At 43.2% G+C, this 16,258-nt stretch overlaps 2 protein-coding genes across 2 annotated transcripts in view; both read left to right on the top strand.

Moving 5' to 3' along the window:
* Nucleotides 1–9,832, top strand: part of npepps (aminopeptidase puromycin sensitive) — a 29,514-nt gene extending 19,682 nt beyond the window's left edge. Inside the window, exons 15-23 of the mRNA XM_069666061.1 lie at nucleotides 8–147; nucleotides 2,466–2,600; nucleotides 3,866–4,085; nucleotides 4,227–4,369; nucleotides 5,427–5,483; nucleotides 5,621–5,728; nucleotides 6,145–6,300; nucleotides 6,399–6,446; nucleotides 7,718–9,832. Of these exons, the coding sequence (XP_069522162.1) occupies nucleotides 8–147; nucleotides 2,466–2,600; nucleotides 3,866–4,085; nucleotides 4,227–4,369; nucleotides 5,427–5,483; nucleotides 5,621–5,728; nucleotides 6,145–6,300; nucleotides 6,399–6,446; nucleotides 7,718–7,864 (1,154 nt within the window). The 3' untranslated portion in view covers nucleotides 7,865–9,832. The remainder of the gene's footprint in view (nucleotides 1–7; nucleotides 148–2,465; nucleotides 2,601–3,865; nucleotides 4,086–4,226; nucleotides 4,370–5,426; nucleotides 5,484–5,620; nucleotides 5,729–6,144; nucleotides 6,301–6,398; nucleotides 6,447–7,717) is intronic.
* A 1,846-nt stretch (nucleotides 9,833–11,678) lies between these two features.
* On the top strand, nucleotides 11,679–16,078 carry cunh6orf120 (chromosome unknown C6orf120 homolog). Its single transcript, XM_069666043.1, has 2 exons — nucleotides 11,679–11,737; nucleotides 14,017–16,078. The coding sequence occupies exon 2, from the start codon at nucleotides 14,065–14,067 to the stop codon at nucleotides 14,623–14,625; it is 561 nt and encodes a 186-aa protein (XP_069522144.1). The 5' UTR covers nucleotides 11,679–11,737; nucleotides 14,017–14,064; the 3' UTR covers nucleotides 14,626–16,078.
* Nucleotides 16,079–16,258: the final 180 nt, after the last annotated feature.

The raw sequence follows: 16,258 nt of genomic DNA on the forward strand, positions 1-16,258 counted from the left end.
TTGACAGGTGAGGATTGCCCCAGCTGGATGGTTCCCATTAGTATTTGTACCAGCGAGGACCCAAAATGCACCAAGCTCAAGGTTCTGCTGGACAGACCCGAGACCACCATCACTCTGAGCGGCGTCAGCCCGGACCAGTGGGTCAAGGTGAGGGCGGGTGGCGGTTCTTCCAACACAAGCAATGAACGGTTAAGGTTTAAGTTCAGGTGATTTAGATTCAGTATAATGAGGATAATCTTCTTCTCCTTCTTCTTCACCTCCTCCTCCTTCTTCTTCTCCTTCTACTTCTTCTCCTCCTCCTTCTCCTTCTTCTTCTCCTCCTCATCCTTCTTCTCCTCCTCCTCCTCCTCCTCCTCCTCCTCCTCCTCCTTCTTCTTCTTCTTGAATATAAAAATAAACATCTTCTTCTTCTTCTCCACCTCCTTCTCCTTCTTCTTCTTCTTTTTCTTCTTCTCCTTCTTCTTCTTTTTCTTTTTCTTCTTCTCCTTCTCCTTCTCCTTCTTCTTCTTCTCCTTCTCCTTCTCCTTCTCCTCCTTCTCCTTCTTCTTCTCCTCCTCCTTCTCCTCCTCCTCCTCCTCCTCCTCCTCCTTCTTCTTCTTCTTGAATATAAAAATAAACATCTTCTTCTTCTTCTTCTCCACCTCCTTCTCCTTCTTCTTCTTCTTTTTCTTCTTCTCCTTCTTCTTCTTTTTCTTTTTCTTCTTCTCCTTCTCCTTCTTCTTCTTCTTCTTCTTCTTCTCCTTCTCCTTCTCCTCCTCCTTCTTCTTCTTCTCCTCCTCCTTCTTCTCCTTCTACTTCTTCTCTTCCTCCTCCTCCTTCTCCTTCTTCTTCTTCTTCTTCTTCTTCTTCTTCTTCTCCTTCTCCTCCTCCTTCTTCTCCTTCTTCTCCTCCTCATCCTTCTTCTTCTCCTCCTTCTTCTTGAATATAAATATAAACTTCTTCTTCTTCTTCTTGAATATAAATATAAACTTCTTCTTCTTCTTCTTTTTCTTCTTCTTTTTCTTCTTCTCCACCTCCTTCTCCTTCTTCTTCTTCTTCTTCTTCTTTTTCTTCTCCTCCTCTTCCTTCTCCTTCTTCTTCCTCTTCTTTTTCTTCTTCTCCTCCTCTTCCTTCTCCTTCTTCTTCTTCTTCTTCTTCTTCTTCTTCTTCTTCTTCTTTTTCTTCTCCTCCTCCTCCTCCTCCTCCTCCTCCTCCTCCTCCTCCTCCTTGAATATAAATATAAACACAGCACTAAAGTAAATAAGTAAACTGTGATGACGACAGAGAAAACTTTGAGAAGCAGGTCGAGCAGGTAAACTGGTGATCTGATATCAGCCGTTGGCCGTACGGAGCGAATCCAACATAGTGTCAGGATCTGAACGATGAGGGTCATAAATACGTCAGAGAAGTGGCCTGTTTACTGATTGTGATGGTTCACTGAGAGACGGTTAATAAGTAATTAAAATAAAGTTTAGGAGTGGATGTGTTTCCAGAGAGCACAGCAGCCTTTCAGCAGTTTTTTCACATTAAATATTAATTAGATCATTTATGTTTTTCCATCGTCTGTGTTTAATGCAGTTTGAAAACACTCCTCTCATCATGTGGCTCTAAATGTCGTGACATCAGGATTCGGCCGAATCAGCAGAAAGGGTCATGTACACACAAAGCACTGTTAATATCGTTAACGAAAATCATGACGATAAATGTTCGTCAACGACCTTTGTATCCACGATGAAGACGGTTGTTTGGTCCGCACCAGAGTTCGATTCCAGCGTTCACATCAACCTGAGCGAACCGCACCGAGGGGACAAACGCTCCAGGGTTGGGTTCAGTCGGGCTGAACAAGGCTGGTGTGAACCCGCCCTTAGGCTGAATTAATGAGTCATCAGAGAGGACGTCTCAGTCTGTCCTGTTTTCACTCAAAGTGTGAAACACACAGTTAAAATAAAGTTCACAGGCTGCAGTTTGGAGGAAGAGGAGGAGAGGATGTGGTCACCACAGACTCACCCACACTTCCTGTAAAGTAGATGAAACTTCAGCCGGTCTGCTAACAGCAGGTTGTTTCAACAGACACATTTTTCCTTGTGTTTATGTCCACTTAAATACCTGTGTAAACACTGTTTAAACTGTGAACAGTGTTAACAGTGTAAACAAAGACTTGACAATCGACGACCTGTAAGAATGCCTTGGATCTCCACCTGTCAAATCTAGAAACTTCATTTTTAAGCGACGTGTAAAAAACCCAAAGTTTACAGGTTCTCTCTCAGAATGAAAGTCAGAATTAACGATGTTTTCAGTGTTTGGGGAAATGTTTCCACTCCGACAAGCCCATTGTTGACTAAACCCCCGAGCATTAACATTAGGATGACGCTGCTCCACTCACTCTAAGCCATGCTGGATAAAAGCACTCAGTCTGAGAGGCAAAAAGGGTAAAACTACATTATTCCCCACACAGTCTGACCCAGTTGTGTCCCTGCTGTTCACAGATCAACCCCGGCACCGTGGGCTTCTATCGCATCCAGTACAGCTCGTCCATGCTGGAGAGTCTGCTGCCGGGCGTCAGAGATCTCAGCCTGCAGCCTGTGGATCGGCTCGGCCTGCAGAACGACCTCTTCTCCCTGGTGAACAAACACACACACACATACAGCCAGTGCAGTGAAACAGTAACTATCATATCCCTTGTTTTCCTTCACGGCAAAATGTTCCAGAATAAAAAAGACCGGGAGGGAAACTCATGTTTCTGTGATGTTTTTAAACTCACCAGCAGGATTCACTTGTTCACGCCACATTAAATTATTATCTTTTGTGGCATCACAGGGATGTTTAATGGTGGATAAAGACCGTGCAGTCTTTCAGAGTTGCATGTTTGGTGTTTGTGCTGTCACTTTGTTTGTTTTTGGAGCCGGAAGTGCCCGTATGTGTATAGTTGTCTTGAATGGGGACCTGAGCTATGGAGTTGTTTATTCCAGGCTGTAAGCATGTTTATTTTGTCTGTAAAGTTTGCCATTTTAACATGGAGGTCAATTGGGATTGGCTATAGACTGTATAATGGATGTGGCCACCGGGACGTCACCCATTGGTGTCTGGACTGCGTAAATGAAGGCCGCCGCCGTGCTGGTTTACTGGAGCCTGAAGTGACCATATTTAGACGCTCGTGAATGAGCTAGTTTAACTTTCCCACAGAGGAGATTCTGCTTGTGATGGTGACTGACTGCAGGTGTTTATCAGACTCTGTAGTACTGACCAGGCTAACAAGCCAGGTACGAGTGCAGTACACCTGCTACTTAGTGCAAATATATAAATACAACAAGACAAGAATTTAACTCAGAGAAAAGCTGGAGCTCAGACTTCATGCACGGCCTGAGACTTCCATAAATCACACAGAGACAGATGAGGTCCCATTAATGCTTGAAAAGGCTCCAACAACACAAACACAGCAAAGTAAAGCTGCTGTAAGAATGGGCCTTTTCCCATCTGCCGTAATGTTATTTTCTACGTCTCTGGAGCCTCCAGTGGACACTCGAGGAACTGCAGTTTTTTGCACTTCTGCATTGGCTTCATTTTCCAACACCGGAGGTTGCTGCTTGGGATTAACTTACTTTTGGAGCCAGCCTCTAGTGGCCATTTGACGAACTGCATCTTTTAGCACTTAGAGGAGGTTGCTGCTTGTTATTACTCAACGATCACGTTAGAAAAAGTTGATGCTGTGTCTCATGTTTCTTCACTTTTACCACTGAAAACGTTTTGTAACCCTGACCCCATCCTGACCACGATTACTCAGACAGTCAGGAAGTTACTTCATGTGTCCGACAGCAGTGACAGAGTCTCTTCCTCAGTTTAAATTAGACACCAAATCAGATTTTTATTTGGCTGTGTTTGTTTTCAGTCTCGTGCCGGGATGATCAGCACGGTGGAGGTGCTGAAGCTGATGGAGGCGTTTGTCAACGAGCCAAACTACACGGTGTGGAGCGACCTGAGCTGCAACCTGGGAGTGTTGTCCTCGCTGCTGTCCCACACCGACTTCCACGAGGAGATCCAGGAGTTCATCAGGGACCTCTTCACCCCCATCGGCCTGGAGCTCGGCTGGGACTGCAAACCAGGGGAAGGTGAGGAGGAGCTGCGCAAGAACAAACCGACATAAATCTGATCTTATTACTTAGACCAAAAGATTCTTAACCTCTTTACTGGCTGGTGTCAGACTCCTTACAGTTCTGCAGCAACACAAAGCGTGTGTCTTTGTCCTGCAGGTCACCTGGACGCCCTGCTGAGAGGCCTGGTTCTGGGGAAGTTGGGTAAGGCAGGACACAAACCCACCCTGGAGGAGGCCCGACGGAGATTCAGGGACCACGTGGACGGCAAACAGGTCCTGCCTGCAGACCTCAGGAGCCCGGTGAGCCAAAACACAAGCAGACTGATCATGACTGAAGAACACTCTCGCACAGCCTTCTTACTCGACCGCTTTTGGTTTGTTGGCACCACCATGCGGCCCTCATCTTCATTATTAAGATCACAATTATTTATTAATTTTAGAAACACATTTTTTATTTTAGTTTCACATTTAAATAAACAGAGAAACACTTTCAGCTCCATGTTCTGCTGCATCAAACTAAGACTTAACATCAGGTTCTTTACCTGAGTGTGGTGCATCATGGGTCATTTCTGTGTGTCATTGGGAGTTGGGTGGATAGGGTGTCTCTGTACGGCGTCTCTGTTCTGGATGTCTGACTTTGTCCTGGGACCACTGTGTCTGTTTGAACACTCGCTCACTTCCTGTTTTAGCGTAACAACAAGCGGCGCTCAAAACACAGCTGAGCGTTAGCGGCCTTCATGACACGTTAGCGGCCTTCATGACACGTTAGCTGCCTTCATCACACGTTAGCGGCCTTCATGACACATTAGCTGCCTTCATGACACGTTAGCTGCCTTCATCACACGTTAGCGGCCTTCATGACACGTCTGCAAAAGAGAGAAGTATATTTTGAGATCATAATGATAAAAACAAAGAAAGAGAGTTAACCAGGACAGCTCTCTTCCTGTTTCTATAGCTGCTGTAACCACAACAACCACAAATGCATTCAGCTGAAAGTCGACAGTTTAACATGGTCACTCATTGAACTGAAACACCGTCTCTGTTATTTACTCCTCCACTCTAAACTGCCGCCGTGAGGTAGGCGCTCATCACGTGACATGCCAGCTCCCCCACGAGTGAAGCCCAAACCTCTCCGCCCCCCCTGGGGGAGGGGCTGTTAGTTTGGGGAGCGCTTGGTTTGATCTGCAGCAGAGTTTTCTACGGGCGGAGCGTTTTATTTCCTTTTGTTATGTTTATTTAATCGCGAGAAGACAAAATTATGATCGGGATCAACACTCAGTTAATTGTGCCGCTCTTCTCTTCAGTAACACAAACAGGATGTCGGAGTCATTCTGACTGTTTGTTTTTCCTCTCTCAGGTGTATTTAACAGTGCTGAAGCATGGAGACAGTGGCACACTGGACACGATGCTCAAGGTAAGACTGCAGCTGGCTTGTGACATGAAGTATAATTCCAATACCAGATTTAGTTTGTCACATCATGTTCTTCTTCCCCCCGTGTTTCTCTGATGATCTCTCTGTCCTGTACTCGTCCGTGTCCCTCGGCCCTTCAGCTCCACAAACAGGCGGACATGCAGGAGGAGAAGAACCGCATCGAGCGAGTGCTGGGCGCCATCTCTGCCCCCGACCTCATCCAGAAAGTCCTCACCTTCGCCCTCTCGGTACACACGACCACGTTCAGTGCACGTTACACAGTTTTGGATGTAATAACCTTTAATGCAAACTGGGCAGCAGAATTCAACGAAGCACACCCAGCGTGTCCCGCTGTGTGTGGGGCTTACGAGGCGTCTCGAACCGTCCAAAAAATGTCTACTTCTTGAAGAAATAAGTTAAAATTATTTCTGTTTACGTTATTTAATCTAATATAATAAAGAATGTGAGATTTGATTTGAGAACAACATTTAGTGCCTTCATGAGAGTTTTACAAAGTCTTAAATACGCGTTTTGAAAGAAATAAGAAAGGCCTAAACTGTCCAGTTAATTGACAGGAGGGGTTTTCCCACCTGACAGTGAGATGCTGATGTGCACCAGCTGAGTGCATCTCCAGCTAACCTCTCTCTGGTTCCTCTCCCCCCAGGAAGAGGTCCGTCCCCAGGACACGGTGTCAGTAATCGGGGGCGTGGCAGGGAGCAGTAAACACGGCCGGAAAGCTGCCTGGAAGTTTGTCAAGGACAACTGGGAGGAGCTTTACAACCGCTACCAGGGCGGCTTCCTCATATCACGGCTCATCAAGGTAACCTGCCGGTGTTTGATTTTATCCGTCTGACCTCTGACTCACATGGCACACTCTGCTGTTTCTGTTTGCTCACGTGTGTCTCTTGTTCTCTGCAGCTCACAGTTGATGGATTTGCTATCGACAAAATGGCTGCTGAAGTGAAGGTGAGCGTCACACAACATTCCTGGAAGTTGTTTCCTTCTAGAGGCAGTGTGTGCTTAATCTAATATTGACTGTACTTTAAATAAACCCTTCCTTTTTACTTGGAAGAAGGTTTGAAATAGAAACGTTTCCTGATTTAAATGAGCTGAATTATGTAACACTTGATCTTTGATCTTTTTGTATGAAATCTGGTTTATGTATCAGGGAATGATTGATAATCCCAGAAGCACCATAAAATATCTCACGTCTTTATCTTTGCTGACCTCATTGTGGCTCATTTTGTTGTCAAATTCCAACTGTTCCAGGAATCATCCGAAGTTTTATCATTTCTCTGGAAAAATAACTTTATTTTACGAGCGATCAGATGGTCTAACTTGTTCTAATCAGAGTGAAGACTTTACTGGATCTGATGATGATGTAATCTGCTTTTTAGCGGGTCTGCTGTTCTGTAACTCTCCCTCTCGGCTGTTTGTGATGCTGCATTAAATTAGTTCTGCTGCTAACTTTTAGCCGTTTTAGACTTTAGACAAACTTTAAAGATGTAATCTCGAAGTTCTCAGTTTCGTTGTATTTGGCGGCACCTTAAGGCGATAAAAGGTAATTGCGGGTGCATACATCCCAGATCACCAGACGTCCACGGTCAGCTCCGGTTGTAACTCTTGATTTTCCTGGCTGACGGTCGCTTTCCTTTTCAGACTGTTTGCTTCATCTGAGCGTCGAGTTTGTTTCTTCTTCTTTGGATTTTCACTTCTTGTTGAAGTTGTATCTGTAGTCATCCATCTTTTTTGTTTGTTCAGCCATAGTAGATTACTGTTTACTCGCAACACTTGCAGAGAGCGGAGAAGCAGCCGCTTAGCTCCGCCTACCCTCTCTGGCAGACCAACCACTGCTGGCTGATGGAAAACGCGTCACTAACTGGGCGCCGCCACAGACACCCAGCCCATAATAATACTATATACTGCAAATACAAAGGCTTCCATCAGTCATCATTGTGTTACCTAATTCGGAGGTAGATAGCGACTTACAGACATTTATTTACATGAACATCATCGAGATTATTACTTTAAATTCGTCCTGCTGCTGCTTTTAGTCACAGACTTTAGACGAACTTAAAATCAGACCGTGGTTTGCGAGAGGTCCGATTCTGCAGAACTGAACCACTTCCAGACAACTGAGGAGCCTTTTTCAGACAGATCCCTCCCTTTCTTTGACTACATGTCTTTATTTTTGCATCCTCACTCAGTCCTCTCTTTCTCTCTCCGTGTCCCTGCAGAGTTTCTTTGAGAGCCACCCGGCGCCGGCGGCCGAGCGTACCGTGCAGCAGTGCTGTGAGAACATCCTCCTCAACGCCGCCTGGCTGAAGCGCGACGCAGATGACATCCAACAGTATCTACTGCAGCGCAAAGCTCCCCCCGTCTGAGCCTCCGCCCCCCTGCCCTCCTCCTCCAACCCCCTCCCCCCCTCCCTCCAGCGCGGACCTCCCAGCATCATAGCTGCCTCGGCCCCCCCTCAATCCAGAGCAGAGCGGGAGCTCAGAGCGTACTTTACGGCAGGCTTCATTTCTCTAAAGAAACTGTTTGAAACAAGACGGCAAAGCCAAGAATTTAACAAAGTGTTGGAAACACAGAGAGACTCTTTCTACGTTAACAAGCAGATCCATTTTAGTCAGACCAGGAATGTAGTTTTAGCCCCATTCTGCCCTCCAGCAGAGCAAACATCTCTCACCCTGCTAACGCTCTCTGCATCACCTGCCCCGTATGCACTCCTTCATCCATCTCTGCGCCGTAGCTGAGAAAACTGTGAATCTTCCCCCTCCTCGTCCTCCCCCCTCTCTTCCGGCTGCCACTCATTTTAAATGCATGAAGTGTGATTTTCTGCATTTGCTGCTTTGTTTACTTCTGTTTGTTTTCTGTACAAACAAATAATTTGATATTTTGTCTAATTTTTCCCTCCTCCTCCCTCTCTTTTAGTATTCACACTTCCTCCGCCCTCCTCCGTCTCTTTCGGGCGTTGGGATTGGGTGACAGCAGACGGCGTGTGGGCAGAATGGGGTTAAAAACAGTAGTGTGTGTGTGTGTGTTGTAGTTTCCAACAGCACTGAATCTCCATTTGCTAATAAACGGTTAGGACGAGGCGAGCAGCGCTAGCATGGTACTACATTGTAAACTGTAAAATGCAAGCATTTTTTTGCGGACGATGTTCCTTTTAAAAGAATTAAACAGAAAAGTTCATGGTTACCTGTTTCCACCCCCACTTCCCCTCAAGAACCCCCCGAGCTCTGTCCAATCAGAGTTTGTAAAGTTTGAATCAACATATTTAAACTCCCCTGTTTTCGTCCTCTCACTGAAATGAAGATATCAGCGTGTCTTATAAGACATCAGATGCAGTGATTTATTTAAATGTTGAGATAATCTTATATTCTGAGGAGAGAGGGAAAAAAAAAAAACATCACAACACTACTTTTCGGGGCCTTTTATTGTGAAGTTACATCAGGAAACGCCTCTCGATTAGGGTCGAGGCCCGGTCCGGACTTTTGTGGACGTGACAGATCGCCGTGACTCCGCTGTCAAACCTCGGAAGCCTTAAATCGGTCGACTGGTTTGCAGTTAATATTTAAACACTGAAGTGGTGATAGTAGGTGACTTCCACATAACGTCAAATGTATCTAATGTGACAGATTATGCAGACTTGTTGAACGAGTATATCTATTATAGAATTTACAATTTGATGTGGTTTTTGAAAACATACCGACCAAGTCATCCGAGCTGTTGTCGAGACTCTTCCCCCCCGTCCTGGAACATTTGTTGTTGTTTTTTTTTTCTGTTTGTTTTTTTTTGTTTAAACTACAGTTGGTGTTCATTAAAGTGATAAAGGATTATAAAAAAACAAATGATGTGAAATTAGTACCAGTTGATTTTAATGAGTGAGGTGTGAGTGTGCATGCCTGGAAACAGATTTGTAATTTATTTTGTATTATCTCACACAGGCGAGGAGATGATCATACTGGATTACAAATGGTTAAAGCAGCACTGAAACTGATGAATAACGTGTGTGTAAATATAAAACAGCTGAGTTACACCTTAATGAGAATAAAAAATGGTTACAGATGGACGTAGATGATTGCTGAGAGAAATTAAATGTCTACACATTTTTGGTTTCTGTGTCTGTAGAAAACTTTCAGGCGGCGTTTGGCGGCTTGATTTGTGTGTCGACCGTGCAGAGACGTTTCATGTTTTCTTGTCTTTTTTCTAATGAATCTGAATTTAGTTCAACATGTGGGATGTTTTTGTGGTTCTGACTTAACGATCTGTCAGGCGGGACAGCTTTGACTTCAGTGATGCCAAGGCAAACGTAAATATGCAGTCCAATAAAGTAACACTTGATGATACATTATCTGTCATACAACATATTTTTGACTGTCCGAATCGGTCTCCTTGCAGTGCAGGTAGTGCAGGTTGTTTTTGACGGTGAGCTAGCGCCTGTGGTCTTCTTGTGAACACGACGTCTCAGAAACACCAGGAGGGAGTATCTTCACCTTTGGCACGAACGTCCACTTGGACTGGAGAATAAACTGTTTACATTTTGTGGTCAAAGGTCACTTTGATCTTTTAAAAGTGGTTTCTTTGACCTTAATGATGAAGTGATGATATTTTATACCTAAAAGGTCAAAGTTCACAATCACTTTGGTGTAATACCACCTGAAAAAACACTTTCCTGGCCATTACTCCCGTCCGTTTCTTGTGATACGATACCTCGGCAACGTCGGGAGAAATTTTATCCACCAGGGTTTTGTTCTGGACCTTTTATGTCTTTATTAGAGAGAGAGGACATTGGATAGTTTCAAAAGCAGGGGACCAGAGAGTTACGCGGCAAATGGCCGAGCGTGGGAGTCCAACCCGTGGCCGCCACATCGAGGACTACAGCCTCTGTATATGGGATGCACGTTTTAACCGCTGAGCTAAACCGGCTCACAGGGTTTTGTTTTTAATTTGTCCTGCAGACGGACAAATGTAAAAGTGCTAACTCCTGACATTCACACGCTCTGCAGAGAAACATAAAAAGAGAAAGGTGTAATGTCCCTCCTGCAAATGATAAATGTGCAGCCTCTCCTGCTCAATGATGCCTGCGCTACTTTTTCCATATTCAGTTTTCAGGGTGACGTATTCTTTCAAAAGTGTTCCTCCGTCCCGGCAACAGTTACACGTCATTCTTTAGGAGACGTTGATGGAGGTAAACTCTGACCTGATCGCCTGGTGAAGCCGTACGACCATGTAAATATAGATTATAGAGTGAGGACATTGTGAGTGAGGCTCGATTACCAAGCAGGACAAACTGGAACCTTAATGGTCCCAAAGGCCTCAGGTTATCTGCTCAGCATTTACTTTGTGGTCATTCAGTCATTTGTTTGGTAAAAGTACAACTAATCCGCAATAAAAACTACAACGGTAATGACTCCATGAAGGCAGCTAAGACTTTATTTCTTGGGGCCTTTTATTAGATGGAAAGTCTGAATTAATGTTTTATTTATTTCCATTTTATCCCTTTAATCTGATGAGAAGTATTTGAGTTCTACCAGTAAATGTCATTAAAAATTGGGATGGCGTGCACTAAATGTTTGTATCTAAAACTGACCCAGGGACAATGTGATGACCCAGAAATGCACTTTTATTAGCTTTGATGCTGTCTTCAGTTGCTTACATGGTGCATATTCTTAAACATATGTGTCCATAATCAAGTAAGCAAAGCAAGTGCGGGGTTGTATTCCAGTGTTGGAGCCCTGTTTGGATTCTGCAACACTGCAAAATTAGCTTTTAATAGCTTAAAAAGTTTACTATGGCAGCTTCTCTATCCGGACTGTTTTTGTTCTCATTTCTATTAAATCTTTACTTTATGTTTTTAGGGTACACGTAGAAGGGTTTTCCTTTAGGCCACCCCTGGTAAAAGAAAAACATGTAGGGTTTTTAATGAAATAACCGTATAATAATAATAATAATAATAATAATAGTAATAATACGAAATAATATATAGCTACAAATATATTTTTAAGACTTTAAAGGCATAATATTCACGTATTTCTTTATCATTTCAGCCATTTAGTAGATTGTCTTGAAGACATATTACATTAGGTTTTATTTGATCCTGACGGGTGCAGTACCCATATCTCTCCATTCGGTGGCGCCAGTGAGCTGCTGTCGGTTGTTGGTGCCTAAAACAGAAGGAAGTGAAGAAGTGAACTTTGTTTCCAGCAGGTTGCTGTGTTGGACGAAGATGCTGGTGAGGAAATGACAGCTGTGTAAGTAAACGAAGTGGAGTGTTTAATAGTTTATCAATACCTGTTGAATAATAATTTCACAACTTAATTATGAGGTTTTTATTTACTTTGCAGCCTCCATTTTGTGTAAAACTTGAGCGGTATGTAGCTCAAACTGAACTAGCTAGCTAGTAGCAACATTAGCTACGTGATAGCAAACTGAACTGTTGTCTGAAAAAAAGCTAACCTAGTTACATTAGTTAGTAGCTTTTTGTTAGCTCGGGCGAATGGTAGACTGGTTTGTAAGTCAATCGCTATAGTGCCGGATGTTTATCTGCATTATAATGTCTTTTGTCTGTATTTATTTCACCGTTGTGTTGTAACGTTACAGGTTGGAACTGTGGACAGGTGTCGTGTTAGCATGATGTTAGCATTAAACTCACACATAGCTTCAAGTAATCGATATTCACAGGGTTTTTTATTGTCAAAACAAACCACGACTGTTTAAATATTATTAAAGTAGTTTTAAAGTAATGAACTGAACATTAAAGTGAGTACCACGTTTTGCATTGAGGAGAAATGAGTTTTCCTTGGTATCAAAGGTCAGACTCACCGGTAGAGATGACACCGAGGAGGTTATTTTTAGCTCTGCTGAGGGGCTTTCAGTCAGCGCTAAATCAACGGTTTGTTTTACACTCAGCTTTCACTGGACTGCGAAAAGGCAGAGAGTAAGCAGCTCGGGGTTGTGCAGGTTTAATATGTTATATTCTAGCGGGCTAAATGGGGGCGTCACTGTGTTTCAAGGGTCTCGCGTTCGAGTTTCGTAAGGACTATATTTGAAGTTCAAAAAGAAATAGAACGAACGGAGATGGACGTTTAAAATGCGTTAACGGTTAAAATATCTTCAGCCAATGTGGAGATTTTCAAGAGTGTGTTTCAAGAAGTTAAATGTAAGTAAACTGTAGGTGGGTGTCAAATATATACCTTTAAAAACCACTGATATAGAGAAAAAAAGGTTAAACCCTTCAAACGATCACCTAAATGTGTGGAGGGTATTGGGCTGGGGAACTTGATAGATTAGCTACGCTGTTGTGTAGTTAGCATCCATGTCTTTATAGTAATAATTCCCTTTTGCTTATTTTCACCTTTGCTCCTCGCTACTAATCCTGTCCTAGATTAATAAACAGCCACATGTAATGCTATACACGTGCTTCGGGGGAGGTTTAGGTTGATAGTGCCACTGACGGGGCTGGATCCAGATCATATCCCAGGTTCATTGTGTGACAATTAATTTTGGTGAATTGATTCGGCAAGTGGCACCACTTTAGTGCACTATGAGCTAAAGTGATTCTGTATTGTTGAACGGTCTCCGGGGACAGTTAGTGTTGCACAACACGGGCCCGATAAACAGGTCGATCCGGGCGTGTTAACTGAGCAGGGATTACTCATTAGGTAACCTTCTCCTGACTGTGACACATTAACGTGACAACAATGAACAGGATCCGACCCTGAAGTTATGGTCGAAGAGAATTCTTGTGTTGCTATGAATTATGGGAGCTAAGGGAAGTGGTTGGGTATCTCCTTTTTTCTGTCATTCAGGGTGATGGGTCTTTGTTTATATTAAAAGGCTTTATTAGCATTAAAACATAAGAAACAATTTGCCAAAGCATATTTGAGAGAGATGACTAAATCTTTGGATAAAACACAATCACAGACATTTGAGAAATATCACATTATTTAACATTTAAAAGATACAAGACGTGTAGTGTACATTTAACTTTGTGTTTGTGTGTGTGAACGTTTTGTTTTCAAAGCTTTGAAACTTCTTGATTTCTAAAGTAAAATCCTTAAAATCTGGAATGTCCAAATCGTTTTTGTGAACCTAAAATCTTTTTAAATAAATGAAACATTCCTGTAGCTATATTTTCTTTTTCTCTTGGCGATCCGAAACACACACTGAGAAGACTTTAATTTACTGTAATGAGAACGAAAGGGGGACGTCTGATGCAAACCTGGCCTCGTGAGGTCAACCATTGTAAAGGGGCATTTACATTTAAAGTAACAAATTAGATCTGATGATAGAGGCTGCTAGAGTGCAGAAACTTTGGGTTTAGGTAACTTGACAGGGCTTAAACTGAACTCTTATTAAGTTGTACAAACCCTGATCCATCCTTGAGTTGATGTCTTTTGGCTTCTTGGTCAAACAAATCATCTTCAGCTCCAGGAACTTGTGACGGGCATGTTTCACAGTCATTGTCAGGAATGATATGCACCACATTTTTATTTTGGGTGCTTTCTAATGTTTCCCCGCCTGCTTTCAGGCTGTCTGGTGTCGTCCAGGCGGTGACTGACTGACAGATGCCTTCATCATGATGCTGAGCTGCAGCGCTCTGCTCGTCGCCCTCCTGCTGTCCCAGGCTAGAGGCTTTCTGAACTCCTCCGAGGACGACGACGGCATCCCCGAGGAGTGGGTGCTGCTTCATGTGGTCCAGGGCCACATCGGGGCTGGAAACTACAGCTACCTGCGCCTCAACCACGATGGCAAAATCATCCTGCACATGCAAAGCCTCAAGGGAGACGCCGACCTCTACGTGTCGGATAAAACCCTGCGGCCGAGCTTCGACACCTACAAGCTGCAGTCGGTCACCTGCGGACAGGACGTGGTGGTGGTGCCGGGGGACTTCGCGAGGCCTGTGGGCATCGGCATTTACGGCCACCCGTCATACAAGGAGAGCGAGTTTGAAATGCGGGTGTTTTACGATCAGTCGGTTCACCAGGACCCGTTCGATAAGGGCTCATACACTTCAGAAGACGGACACAAACAAAAGAGATCCCCTCAGGCCGCAGAGGAGGACTTTCAGGAAGAGGAGTCAATCTTTTGGACAATTCTAATCGGACTTTTGAAGATTATACTTGAGATTTTGTTTTGAAAATGGTTTCCTGCCTCGCTGCTGTGACAGAAGGAGCAGATCTGGCTTTTTTTTATTTGCCATGGTTCATTAAAGAATATTTTGGTTCATTTATAAGGATGACAAAAGTGTCACACCAAACTCCATTAGGAATTCAGTCATTTTAAGAGTTCCTCACTTTTGATCGAACATACTTGATTAACAAAAAGAGAATAAATATGTTTTAAAGATGGAGTTTCAGGTTGAGAGATACCAGTGAAGCCTGATCTACAGTCTGTATGTTTGATGAACAAATGATGAAATGTTTTTCTTTGTCTTCATACAAAGGCAGACTGAAGTGTATGAAGGTGAAGTACAGACTGATGTTTAGTCCTGTTTAATTTTGAGCCTTTAGAATTTCTTTGATGAACTTCAACCAAAAGGGCAAGAGGGGAATATTTCTGGAGTGTTAACGGATGGGTTTTGTCTTTCAGGTTGGTCTTAATACATCACTCACATGATATATGCAGCCTTAATGACTTATTGGTTTGCAGAGGTCGTTTAATTCTACTTTATTATTCGTTAATACTGTCAAGATATCAGACTCAGAAGGTTAAACATCAGCACTTGTTTAATAAAATGCGAGAACAGCGTTTTAGTTACGATTAATTCAAATTTGATGTTCAGTTTAATCCTAATAAAAATCTTATGATTATGTCACGCAGCAATGACAAAAATACTTCACATTTCCCGTTAATGTCTCGTCGCTAGAGAGGTTTTTGGCTTCATGTTTTAGGGAGCTGTCATGTCGTCCGTCTTTCTTCATCTGATTGGACACGCCTAAAGCTTGCAGATGTATCTGGTTATAAGTCAACCTAAATGTATGTGAGTGTTGTATTAAAATAAACTTGAACCTATCCTTCCCGTAAACAAATTGGGGTGTCAAAAAGAGAATTGTTGTTGCAGATTTTCACCTCTCGGCCTGCGAATGAAAGAAACCGCTTGTCTTAACTCTGCATATCAACACCTGACAGGACGTGTGAGGGTGTAAATATCAAGAAGCAATACAGTCATTTTCAGCCGTTCATCCCTGAGGCTCATACACGACGGGTTTGTAGTTGGACACAGAATGAAAAGGAGTCTTGTGAAACCTGTGATTTTCAGCAAAGCAGATAATTCAGTTTGTAAGTGCAGGTAAAGATGCTGTTAATGGAAAGATTTCCTTCATTTTGACTCCACACGGTTTATAAAGTCCACTCTTACCAGTCTGTCAACCTTTTGAGCAACATTTCATTTGGTTTGAGAGTCCGTGTCTTTGTTTCTGTGCCTGTTGGACACGATCCTGTTTTAAACATCCCCTGCCGCGTTGGTGTTCGCTTCAGATTAAAACTTGTGACCACTGAGCAGAAATGTTCAACAGTGCCTTCAGATCAGTCCTCTGCTGTCGTTTCCAGAGACTCCATCAGGTTTCTAAATAAAGCAGCTGTCGTACAGACTGTTGAATGAATCTCTCGTCTTGGTGGTTCTTTTGTTTTAAGTGTGTGAATCTTGCAGCTTAGCGGATGGACCTAAAGAAAACAAGGTAGCATCTCAACTTAAATCACATTCAACTGCATGATAATGAGATATTATTCTTTTGTAAGTTTTATAAGTTATTTGCTTTAATTTCAGGTAA

This window comes from Semicossyphus pulcher, unplaced genomic scaffold, assembly GCF_022749685.1.
Source record: "Semicossyphus pulcher isolate SPU_LCO1_2020_fin unplaced genomic scaffold, fSemPul1.0.p SCAF_17, whole genome shotgun sequence".
Classification (NCBI taxonomy): domain Eukaryota; kingdom Metazoa; phylum Chordata; class Actinopteri; order Labriformes; family Labridae; genus Semicossyphus; species Semicossyphus pulcher.

Excerpts from the sequence above, each read along its gene's own strand:
- cunh6orf120 (XM_069666043.1), top strand. The coding sequence starts at position 14,065 with ATGATGCTGAGCTGCAGCGCTCTGCTCGTCGCCCTCCTGCTGTCCCAG.